Below are 13,279 nucleotides of genomic sequence, written 5' to 3' on the forward strand. Positions count from 1 at the left end.
TGGTGCTGGAGGATGGGGTAAGCAGTTACTTGAAGAAGCCAAGGTAAAGAAGCATGAAACTAAGGCAGGCCTCAGGCCATTAAGACATTGCTTGAGGTCTTTGTTCTTAGTGATCTTCAAGTTTGTGTTAGAATATTGCACAAGTGTTATCAATCCAGCATTCTGTGCCATTTGACATTACTGTGCCTCCATATATTTGCTCTTCATGAGAGCAGAAGACTCAGATTTAAAGTCCAGAAAACATAACAAATGTAATTAGATTTTGGATAACATTCTTTCACAAGCAGCAAAATAAATTTTAATACTGCAAAATGGGACCAAACCTTTTATATTATACCTGGTTGCGTATGTAGGCTGATCATGTCACGCAGTGTCAAGCAACACAAATATCACTGACCCTCCCTCCACACCTGGCCCAGTATCTCCCACTTCCATTACAGTAGTTCATCGTACCCTTCTCACACTATCACCCAGAATCTCCATCTTGCATGTCAAGCTAATTGAAACGAAATGGATCCTCATTCATGCCAAAAATATTCTAATAATCTAAAATTGTAGGTGTTTCTCTGGTTTACCTATTAATATCTGAGATGTGATAACGTTCACTGTATTTTATTATTAAACCTCGAGGAACACATTGGTTGCTCTCTTCTCTTTCTTTAAATCTTCTATTTTCACGGATTAATTCACATTATTTCACCATCAAATAATTAATAAACTGCTGTAGGACTGACTTTAAAATTATTTGTGGCTAATTGAATACAGTTTATATGAAAACACTCTAACACTAAACTGTAGGTTTAAGACTGCAGTTTGATTTTTATGTTCTAGCTGTGATAAGGGGTAAGAATGGGTGAGTGCTGCAGGAGATTCCATTTTGTGAATGGTATATTTTTAAAAATCTTACATAAAATATTACTGCAACCTCGCTTTGGTTTGTAGTTAATCTGGAGAACAAAAATCCAGCACAGGGTTGTTAGATTTAAAATGAAATTAGTGACCATTTATTTTTATTCTTTGTTGTAATTCACAGACATTAATTGCTTTGTTGAGACTAAAAAACATGCAGGTTTCAAAGGGTTAAAGCATGCTGACATTATTGTTCAGCAGCTGGGTTAAAAAAAAAAAGCATTCAGAAAGAAGTGTTCAAAAATGTCCTAAATTCTGCCATTTCCATTATTCATGGGAGGGTTAAAATCAATTTGTCAGACTGGCCTTGTACAGCAACACAGCTTGGGTGTGGCAGTTCACTATATTAATTGTGTGATGCTCTTCTGGCGTTTTGGCAACATTTCAAAAAAATATATAACACAAATCAAATGTTTGCCTATTGTTGCGAGAAGCCAAATAATTTAAAAAAAGGCATTGCCAATTTTTTTTTTTTAAAATTATACCGAAAGTACAAAGTATTCTCGTTATAAATTGTGGTAAGGTATCCGAGGGTGTGCTACAAGATGCTGAAAGGCATTCGGTACTTAAATTGTTAATACTCCAGAAACGTGAACACTTAGACTGTGGCCACTGAGGGTGCAGAAGAGATGTTTAATATTTAATGAGCTGTCTGGGAGTGGTGGCACGGATGGGTGGGAGGTGGTGGTTTTGGTGGTGGGGGTGAGGGGGGGGGGGGGGGCGGTGAACTGCTAGCAGAAGTGGTATCAGCAGCATTTGACTGTGCAGCTGACGGGAGTGCCTGTGTTTGCAAGAGAGGCAGAGAGAGGGTGTGAGAGACAGGAAGAGAGGGAGTGAGAGAGCAGCAAGAAAGAGAATAGGAAGGGAGAGGAAAAGAAAGGGATACAGGCATCATGTTGTGCTGCATTAGAAGAACTAAACAGGTACAAAAAAATTGTCTTTTTTTTTGGTTCTTGGACCAACATTTCTGCAGTGATCTATCTATCTTATTAGGAATAGAAATTGAAATACTTTTAGCAATATAAATGTGTGAAATTTATATCTGAAAAAAAAACTGCTTCTTAAAATGTTGTGACTTCAATACATGATATGTTTGCATGACTATTGCTTGATTGAAGATTAAATTATGAAATGGAAAAAAGGAAAAATATATACATGATGCTTTGTATGTGATGGTGCTTTGTTTCATTTTACTGAGATCTGATATTAAAATCTATCCCAGTGAATAATTGCAGCTTTTACTAATTGCAAGTGAATTCGGAATTGACAGATTGTTACTATCCTTGTTTGGTTTTGAAATTCTGGATGTAAAATTTTAAGGTTTTTCTTTCCTACAGCTAAAGGAGTTAAAATACCTGAAATGCATCAGGTTCAGCACAGCATTTGAATTCTGCCAGTGCTTCCATTCGAGAATGCCTTTTGGTTTGATATTCAACAAGCATAATGCTAAGTCTCTGGGATTTTAGCCAGTGGCTGATTTAAATTACACATTAGTTGGAGACAACTAAGAATTAGAACAAATGTACCTAAAACAATCCCACTGTTTTGCACAAAGGCAATTGCTGCTGCTTTAACCGGAAAAAAATAAATAGTATTCACGAAAACTGTGTTCCTGTATTAATCGGGGTGAACAGAGAATGTTTTTTTTTAATGGGCAGATTTTCAGCTAATTAGCTGAATCTTGCACTGGAATTTCATCCTGTGAACATACGGTTTGGCTGCAGAGGTCCAGCTTTGGGAGTGGCACCTAGTATGCAAGTCTAGCTAGCATTGTACACTGATCCTTGTGGTGGAGTCTTTCCAAACTCTTCTTTCTGTGCTGAAATGTTATTTAACATAGGATAGTTTTTAATTCTAAATGCATGAAAAAAAATTGTTTTACATTTAAACCCTAAACATTTTAAGGGTGATAAAAATGAAGAAAACAAAGAACAATGCCCAGGAACATGTGAAAGGATGTTCAATTCTTAATTTTAATTTGACATGGAAGGAAGATCACTACCACCATTCTGCTGTATGATACAATAATCTTTGCAAGTGTTGTAAAGACAATAAGATTTTTGGGTAAAGCATCTTGTGGACTGGTGACCTATGCCAACTTTATAATGAGGATTTGGATGGTTGATCACAGCATGAGCGACACTCTTATATGTCTCAGTCTAGTTAATGGATTGCTGGATATAATACCCACAATTGACAACCAATTATTGTATTTTTACAATAATTATGTTGAAAGAGTACTGAGATATTCTTGAAAAGCTTAACTTTCAGGTAAACCTGAATATTCTGATTTGATGGATTTACAGAAGAGAATTAATGCTTTCTTGTCTTTTATTTGATTTTTTTCAAGTTTCAATTAGAATATACAATAGAAGTTTCATTAATCAATGCTGTCTGTAATGATATAATTGAATTATAGCAAAATTAATTTGAAACTGATGGATAAGGCAAAATTAAATTTAGAATCTAATGCTGCCAATATTCTTCAAAGTGCATCCACTGCCTCACCCAAAAATCAGGCGATATTATCTCCAAAATCAGATTTGCTAAGAGAGATGCACTATTGTAGAAATATCAACCCTCCTAAATCTCTTTCAAAATTTAATTTGTAAATTGCAGGAAAAAAAAGCCTTCTTCTAAAAGCTGGAATTTAAAACTAAAAAGATAATTTGTATATTTTTAATATGTAATAGCACACACAAATTAATCTGCTAGATAGGAACACTTAAATCATTTGTGCAGGGACTCTGTACAATGTATTCTGCATTGGCTAATTGATAGAAACAATTTGGAAAGATAGTATTCTAGAAGTCTATTGTAATTCCACTAAATAGGCTTTTACTGCAATAAAAAAAGTGTGCACTGAATGGATGAGCTTTGTTTTATGCTTGAATTAAACCCTGTATTTATTAATCATCAATAATGCAGAGCAGGGTGGTCATTAGTTCTTAATTCAATGCATCTGCTATGGTTTGGCCTGGACTGGGGTAGCTGGAGTGTTCAACCAACATATAGCTGTCCTAAGCTCAGCTAATATGGCTTTGCAGAAAAGCTTTGTTCTATACCAGTAAGTGTGTGTATATATACATATATGTGTGTGTATATATACACACGCACACCCACACCCACTTCCTTGTATAGAAGTGTGTGTATATATATATATATATATATAAATATATAGCCTTACCCCACCTACTTACTAATAGGCACTGCAGATATTAGGAACACTTAAAAAATCAGTGTGTAAAAATATACACCCGCACGCACACTTAAATATATATAAGTGACACAGCAATAGTTTGAAGCACCATATATATTCATCTAAGCACACACTAGGGTATACACATGCACTAGGATATATATAAAGCTAGGTGGGCAACAGCAATAGTTCGAAGCACCCAAATATCATGATGCCTACTGAAGTTTTAAGAGTTCCTAATATCTGCAGTGTCTATTAGTAAGTAGATGGGGTAAGGCTTTTGATTGATGAAATAGAAAAAAATATTATTCATTCCTTTTATGACTACAAAGACAGCCCAGAAAGACAATAAAAGGATGACTTCTGGGCAATCTTAATTGTATTACAAGGTAATTGTTATTCCTGTAAGACGAAGGATGTGGGGAGTGTTCTCTGTATCTGGAGGAAAGTGGGTTGGCAGCCCTCTAGGGAATTAGCATCATCATTTCTGAATCATTTTGATGATGTAAACCTTTGTGCTTTGTGATGAGCTTTTGTTACACAATAGGCCTAATGTGTCGTTTAAATATGATAAAGTCATCATATCAGTTTTCCATGCAAAAAAAAAGAACACGATTGCCTTTGTGTGCTGGTGTAGCCTATATGTCATCTTAAAAGCAAGAAGAATTATTTCTGAATTATCAAGAGGTTTTATTCTGTGCAACATTCTAAATTAATCAGAACAAAATAGATAAAATATTTATGATAGGTTTCCGTATTCTAAACCATTCATTCACTTTGAATCTATTAAAGACGTTAATCATTAAACATTTTCGAAGCTGTAAATCTAATGCTGATCTCTAAATGGTTTTCCAAGAAGCCTTGGCCCACCGACAGCCAGGAGTAGCCATGCTTCGCATTTTATTTGCCAACTTATTAATGCCAACTTGAATCAGAATGTGGAGTACATGATGACAATGGTCAACTATCGATCCACCTCTTATTTTGCCCTCTCTCGTCCACTGGCACTACATACATTGGTGCTTAAAGAATTACTTCATAACAATCTGTGTTTAAACCTTTAATGTCATGTAATATACAATCTGACAATTGTCATCATTGTACATAGTTAAATAGGAAAGGCTGTTTTGACACATGCTTAGTCCAATTTGATTTCAACGGATACTTTAGGCATGAATAAAATGTAATTTTCTTCAATTTACATAATTAAGTATAATCAATATTTCAGTTTTTTTTGGAAGATATTTTTACCTGCCATCTTCAGAAATTAGTTGCTATGGCTTGTAAAAAAAGTGTAACTAACCCACAGGGTCATGCATCACTGAATGGTAATTCAGGAGCACTGACCTTTCAGTGTCCAGGTAGACGTATAAAGTAAAACAGACAACTGTAATAAACTCTATTTTATGTCTCTGGTTTCTAATTATATTGGAAAACACATCCCAGCTGAGGGCAGACGCCTCCCAGTGGGAGGGAAAGAAAAGTTGGTTGTGTGCCTTCTGGCAGACAGCCAAGACGTACATTATTGGAGACCTGGAAGTATGCTGCTGTTGTAAGGTGTGTCCCGCAGGCAACGCTAGTAAAGAGAGAGTATTAGGAGGACAAAGAAAGCATTAAAGCTTTATAAGAAGATGCGTGTGTGTGTGGAAATATGTGTAAATATATACGTGTGTATAATATATATCTATATATATATATATACATACATACACACACACACACACGCACACCACACACACACACACACACACACACACACACACACACACACACACACACACACACACACACACACACATATATATATATATATATATATACCTACATACAGACATATATATATTATATATGTAGAATATATATAGTCTATATATATACACGTATGTGTGTATATGTATCTACATTTACATATACTGCACACACACATATCAGATATGTACATATATGCAGAAAGCAAGATGATTTTCAAAATTAACTAATTTTTGACATATGCTGTTATTTTTCCGATGATAATGGTGTGAAATAAAATTATCTTAGACTTTATGGATTTATTTTGTATTTTGTGCTGCTCAATAAATAGACTTTCAACATTATGTTACATTTGTAAGTTAATGAAATCCACTTCCTCACTTTGCAAATTGGCTTAATTCATTCTCATTTCATAAATATTTTTTAAAAATGTTTTTATTCCTTATTTCTTCTAACCAAAAAGCCACTTGAATTGATGTTTAGGTGGTTGTAGCCCTGCAGAAGCTCACAACAATAATTATATAAATGAGACTGCATTCAGCACTAAGTATTTAGAAGCAGGAGGCTGACCTTTGAATATGTATGAAACAATTAAGCAATTGTTCTCCATATTAAGATTATGGTTTACTGAATAAACTAAAGCCTAGTGCTGGACTGAGACTTTAACTGCTGTCCATGCTTTTCTTTATCAAGGTAAAGCAAGCTTGTTCTTTCAGTTTAATGTAATGCATTGATGCTTCTAGATTATTATTTGGCTGAATTTAGATATGAAATCTATTGAAATGCTTCAGTTGTGGCAATATCTACAAGGTTTAAGCAGATTCTGCAACTCTAATACTGTCATACCATCGTTAAACACAAGCACGAGATATTTTTTTCCCAAGACTAATATTTTTGAAACATGATATCAGTGTTCACACAGATATATCTCGTGGACACTTGACACCTTGTCACTTTTGATTTCATCATCTAGAGCTATGCTGCATCTTGGTCGACACCAAATGAACTCCACTCACTTCAATACCATCGTGCTCAGAAGAAGCATCAAGTGTCAAGAGTGTTTTATTATTATGTCCCAAACAGAACAATGAAATTCGTAGTATGTATCTACGTAGACACACACACACACACACACACACACACACACACACACACACACACACACACACACACACACACACACACTCACACACACACACACACACAAACACAAACATACATATATATATGTGTGTGTGTGTGTATATATATGTATATTTTAAAATATATATATATATTAATTTATATTCAAACAAACAATACCAGTGCAAAAAGACAAAAAAACAAGTATTTGTAGTTCCAAGCTTAATTGGAGCTTGTTTAATAGCCTGATGGCTGTAGGGAAGAAGCCGCTCCTGAACCGCAATGTTACATTTTTCAGGCTCCTTCTTCCCAATGGCAGGAGTGAAATTAATGTATGGCCAGGTTGATGTGGGTCTCTGATGATGTTGGCTGCCTTATAGAGGCAGCGACTCCTGTAAATCCCTTTGGTGGTGGGGAGGTCAGTACCTGTAATGGACTGGGCAGTGTTCACCACTTTTGGAAGTCTTCTTTGCTCCTGGGCATTCAAGTTGCTGAACCAGGCTGTGATGCATCCTTTCCATTTACTTCTTAATGGTAAAGTATGGATGTTTTTTTTTATGTTGTTAGGGGCCTTGTCCCTTTTTTAATCTCGTGCTGTTAGTGGAAATTCAGTAAAAAGTGAATACTCTATAATCTAAAAGCAGAACACAAGTAAAGAGTCACCCATTATTTAACAGAAATAGATTAGTATATTTCAGGTATGTGTACAGGAGTAAAACCAACTTGTGTGTCATTTTAACTTTGCTCTATTTTTTTGACACATTCTACTTTTATAATTTTAATGAGAATTTAATTTTACAACTGATTTCCAACATCTAATTAACTGCCCCACGTGGTTTGAATTTGGGACCATGGTAAGTTCAATTTTTTGCACTCTCAAAATGAGATTTTGATCTGAAACCAGAACAAAGAAAGTTGACCCATTACTGCAATTTTCAGGTGCAAAATTGGAAACCACTGATTTAACTCCAGTTTAGTTGTGGTATCAATCATTCCTGGGTCATATCGTGCCTCAGAGAATTAACTTGGGCACTTCCGTATATAATTTAGCTCAATACATCTGACATTTTTTCTTTTGACAGTCATATGCCGGATAGAATTGAACATCTTCCTCTCCCGACCTCTCCCACTAGACCATCATCCACTGTTGCTTTTGGCTGCAATTCTATCATATTCATCTTCACTGAACTAAAAAGTGGCAAGATCACTAAAAATGCATCAGTATACAGGGTCTCTATTCTGATACTCCTGCATTCTCTCTCCTCCCCTCCCTTTCCCCCCCCTCTGCTCCCACCTCCTCCCCCACCCTAGTCATCCTACCAGTTCCACTGGTCGCATCCTTGTATCCCACTTGTTATCACACCTTCCCCAGCTAACAATGGGCTCCACCCTTCCTGAGGTCATCAGTTGCCGGCCCTAAATTGTTCTCTCCTTTTCTCATCTCCGGTTTATTTACCCCCCCCCCCCCCCCCCCCCATCTCTACTTTCAGTCTGAAGAAGGATTCCAATCCTTCAGAAGAAACATCATCTATTTTTTCCCCCCAGAGATGCTGCCTGACCCGCTGAGTATCTCCTCCATTTTGTGTCTTGGTCATCTGCCAGCCTCAGTTCTCAAGGCTCAGGGCTTTTGAACCTTGTCGAGACTTCTTAAGCTATGTGCACCCTGAGTTACACGCTGCATTTTCTACCACCTAGATGATCCCATATATCATCAGGGCATGGGGCCACTCAGTCAAGGCAGATGATTTCTGGAGAGATGGAATGGGGGCTCTACATGGAGAGGAGGTTGTTGTGTCCTCTCCCTCAGAGCCATGTCAGCCTTAAGCTCTTCTATAGTTGCTAGACACAAATAGCTGGAGTAACTCAGTGGGACAGGCAGCATCTCTGGTGAGAAGGAATGGGTGACGTTTCGAGTTGAGACCCTTATTCTGACTATATTTCCCATTGGAACAAGTCCTGTCCTTCCTCATGCCCTTCCCACACTGTTGCAAGAGCATAGTAAAGTCATAGAGTCATGCAGCGTGGAAACAGGCCCATCAGCCCAACTTGCCCACACCGACCAACATGTCCCATCTACACGTCCCACCTACCTGCGTTTTGCCCATATCCCTCTAAACCTAACTTATCCATGTACCTGTATAAAAGTTCCTTAAACGTTGCGATAGTACGTGCCTCAACTACCTCCTCCGGCAGTTCATTTCATGTACACACCACTATTTGTGTAAAGAAAGTTACCCCTCAGGTTCCTATTAGATCTTTGCCCCCCCTCACCTTAAAACTAGTTCCACTCGTTCTCAAATCCCCTAGTTTGTACACTTCTATAAGATCACCCCCTCATCCTCCTGCGCTTCAAGAAATAGAATCCTAGCCTGTTCAAGGGAGTAGAGAGTACTACAGAGTTCTTTGGGATTTCCTCATGCAATTTCCTTTGGGAACCCCACAGTACTCTCTTAGTGCATACTTTGCTCTTTATTACATTTTTCATAAGTTATTGGAGTGATTTATGAACATGAAATGGTAGGAACTTATGAAACATAGTAATTGTGGAGTAGACTATTTAGCCCATATAGTCTACACCACCATTCAATCTTTCCCTCTAAACTCCATTCTCCTGCCTTCTCCCCATGCCCTTTGAAACCCTTACCAATCAATTATCTATCAATTTCCACCTTAAAAATTAAATATTAAACTTTTGATCAACTTCCTGATGTTTATGAGCAGGAAATGGGACTGGATGTCAGTGCCACACTTAACAGCTGATAAATGTGCCAAAGAAGGGTGAAATCCAATTAATTAGCACAAAGGCACAAAAATAAGTAATCTTACTAATGACGTTGTTCTATAATTCAATGGATTTAGTAGTAGTAACAACATAAGTGCTGCAATCCTGGTGGTTTGGCACCATGTTTTACCTTCAAGCAATGATTACTTGCATATTTGAACAATGAATAACATGGTTTTTAAAAATACATGAATTATCCACATGGATTCAGCTAAAGCAAGATACATATAGAGCAGTGCTTTTACGATACTTTGTGGAAATCAGTTTTGCGAAAACCATTGTAAAATTGCTTTAAAATTCCACACAAATCCCATTAAAAATAATTATAGAAGAAAGGGGCTTGTGTTTGCATTTTGACTCTGAACCAGTTTTTGTAGGCAAGCACGGAGTAAGTGAGATGCAAAAATTGAATCTAATGTAAATCCAACTCTGGGTGAGTTGTAGGGCAGATAGTGAGTGGGTAAAAGGGTTGCTGGTATCTCCCATTGGGAACTACTGTTGTAGTAGCAGTTTTGTGCGAAGATATTTCCTCGTGGAGCCTTAAATTTTGCAGCTCCTCATCACTCAAAAATAAATTTTGATTATAAAACCTTCAATTTTCAAAGGCCAAATTGCTGTGAATATTGCTGCCCCCTCCCCCCCCCCCCCCCATACCAAGGGAGTTTCAATGTAGAAACAAAGAACTGCAGATGCACAAAATGATGGGAGTAACTCAACGGGTCAGGCAACATCTCTGGAGAACGTGGATAGGTGATGTTTCGGGTTGAGACCCAGTCTGAAGAAGGGTGTCGACTCGTAATGCCACCTATTCATGTTCTCCAGAGATGCTGCCCGACCGGCTGAGTTACTCCGGCACTTTGTGTCCTTTACTGCAGATTGTGGAAGTCTGTAACTTACTTGTGAGTAGTTGAGCACTTGCCGTTCCCTTTGAAATCGATGGACGACACCCGTCTCATCAACCTAACACTTCCAGTAAGTTCCTGAAAGTGAGTTGCGTCCTGTTAGATAACAAGGCAAAAAAATATTTTAAAGATCCGGTGCATGTGAACTCAAATGGCTCTTAATCTTGCTTATTGCATATGCCATAAGGAAGATTAACGACAGTTATCAAACAGACAAATATTGCAGATATTCAATTGGCTTATGCTGAAGGTAAAGAAAAATAAAGATGCACTCTTTGCTAAAGTTAATGATCTTACAATCTTTTGAGCACAGATCTCAACTCCTTGGATCTATGTAACTTATTGCCACAGACGTCTGTGGAGTCTAAGTCAATGGGTATTTTTAAGGCGGAGATTGACAGATTCTTGATTAGTAATGGTGTCAGGGGTTATGGGGGAACGTCAGGAGAATGGTGTTGAGAGAGAAAGATAGATCAGCCATGATTGACTGGCAGAGTAGACTTCATGGGCCGAATGGCCTAATTCTGCTCCTATTACATAGCCTTATGACCTGCCTTTGTTTATTGTCCCCCAATTGTATCCATTGAAAGAATAATACCATTTTCTTGACATGATATCACAAGATCCTTAAACTACATTACACAGAAATGCAATTTTAGTTTAGTTTAGTTTAGAGATACAGCATGAAAACAAGCCCTTCGGCCCACCAAATCCACGCTGACCACCGATCACTCGTACTCTAATTCTATCCTACACACTAAGGACAATTTACAGCGGCCAAATAACCTACAAACCTGCACGTCTTTGGGATGTGTGAGGAAACCGGAGCACCCAGAGGAGACTCACGCAGTCACAGGGAGAACGTGCAAACTCGTTACAGACAGTGCCCGTAGTCAGGATCGAACCCTGGTCTCCAGCACTATAAGGCAGCAACTCTGCATCATAGTGCCGCCCCAATTTCTATGCATGGAGTCAATCTTCCAACATAAAGCCGCCACATATACTATAAATGACTGGTGGGCAACATTTGTTCTAGTACATAAGATTGTACAGTAGTAATGCTCATGGGACTGGCTTATAGTCGAAAAGAAAAGGAGTTGGCAAGATTACATCACCGTGCAAACATGCTTTACAATTGTTACTTTATGCTGTCCACCCATGCAGATCCTGGTCGTTTGGACTTAAATCCTAACACTAGAATTGAGCACATGATCTCAGCTGACTCTCCACTTCAACAATGGTGCCATTTTACAAATAAAATCTTAAAACCAAAGTAGCGAAGAGTGGTGAGATTTCTTAATAACCTGCCCAACATTGATCTATCAAGTAATATTTCTAAACTACTTATAAAATGGCCACTCATCTCATAAACTGCGCAAGCTTTCTTTCACAGTTGTCCAGCAAATTGTTTTAACTACAGATGAAAATTAATCCATTAACTGCAAAGTGCTTTCTTATTCCTCTAATGAGCAATGTAATATTTGATATAGATTGTCAAGAAGCCTTTTAGGAACATTGCATTTGACCTTGCGGTTTAAGTGATGCAGGTAGAATACACCTGCCACCTTTGAAGTGTTTCGGTAGATGGTCTGGTGGTCTGACATATTTCTATTAAAGTGGAATTCGAAATTGGACCCAAAGTGAATGTGATTTAATTTATAATTTGAGCATATCAGAAGCCAAGTGACAAGTTCTGCAAATGGAGGTGAAAACTGAAAATCACAAGAGCACGGTGCATCTACGGAAGGAAACGTTTTCCATGGGTGTCTTAAGAGGAATAATAGACCACTTACTGTAGTTTAGTTTAGCTTAGTTTACAGATACATGGCAGAAACAGGCCCTGCGACCCACCTAGTCTATGCATTCCCCGTACACTAGTGCTATCCTACACACTAGTGACAATTTACAATTTTTAACGGAGCCAATTAACTGAGAAACCTGTACGTCTTTGGACTGTGGGAGGAAACTGGAGCACCCAGGGAAAACCCCGTGGTCACAGGGAGAACGTACACACACTGCACAGACAGCAGCACCTGTAGTCAGGATTGAACCAGGGTCTCTGATGCTGTAAGGCAGCAACTCTAACACTGTGCCTCCATGCCGCCCTTCATGGTCAATTAATTAATTAATCACAAATGATACATTTATCTCACACACTCATGTGCCTCGTTTACACAGATACCACACAGCTTCTCTCTCTTTGGTGTAACACAGCAATGAGGGATTCAGTCCATTCTCTTCTCAGATAGATTCATACAGCACGGAGACAGGCCGTTTGGCCAACTTGCCAGTGCTGATTTAGATGCCCCATCTACACTAGTCCCATCTGCCTGCCTGCCTACCCACATCCTTCTAAAACGTTCCTATCAATGTACCTGTCCAATGTCTTAGATTCTTAAAGGTGACTGAGTCTCTGGAGATGTAGTTATTTATTGATCGGATAAATAAGAGACATTTTGACCACTTCTGTTGACTTGCTTCTCCTTTTCACTTGTAGACTACGTATCTATTTCTGCAATAAACTTTAGACTAGATTTTAGATATACAGTCTGGAAACAGGCTTTTTAGCCCATTTAGTCTGTGCCAACCAGCGATCACCCCTTACCCTAACTTGCA

At 38.0% G+C, this 13,279-nt stretch overlaps 1 protein-coding gene across 1 annotated transcript in view; it reads left to right on the forward strand.

The window, feature by feature from the left end:
* The first annotated feature begins 1,641 nt into the window (after positions 1-1,641).
* Positions 1,642-13,279, forward strand: part of gap43 (growth associated protein 43) — a 125,791-nt gene continuing 114,153 nt past the window's right edge. Inside the window, exon 1 of the mRNA XM_033033152.1 lies at positions 1,642-1,832. Within this exon, the coding sequence (XP_032889043.1) occupies positions 1,803-1,832 (30 nt within the window). The 5' untranslated portion in view covers positions 1,642-1,802. The remainder of the gene's footprint in view (positions 1,833-13,279) is intronic.

This window comes from Amblyraja radiata, chromosome 14 (assembly GCF_010909765.2).
Source record: "Amblyraja radiata isolate CabotCenter1 chromosome 14, sAmbRad1.1.pri, whole genome shotgun sequence".
In the NCBI taxonomy this organism is placed as follows: Eukaryota; Metazoa; Chordata; class Chondrichthyes; order Rajiformes; family Rajidae; genus Amblyraja; species Amblyraja radiata.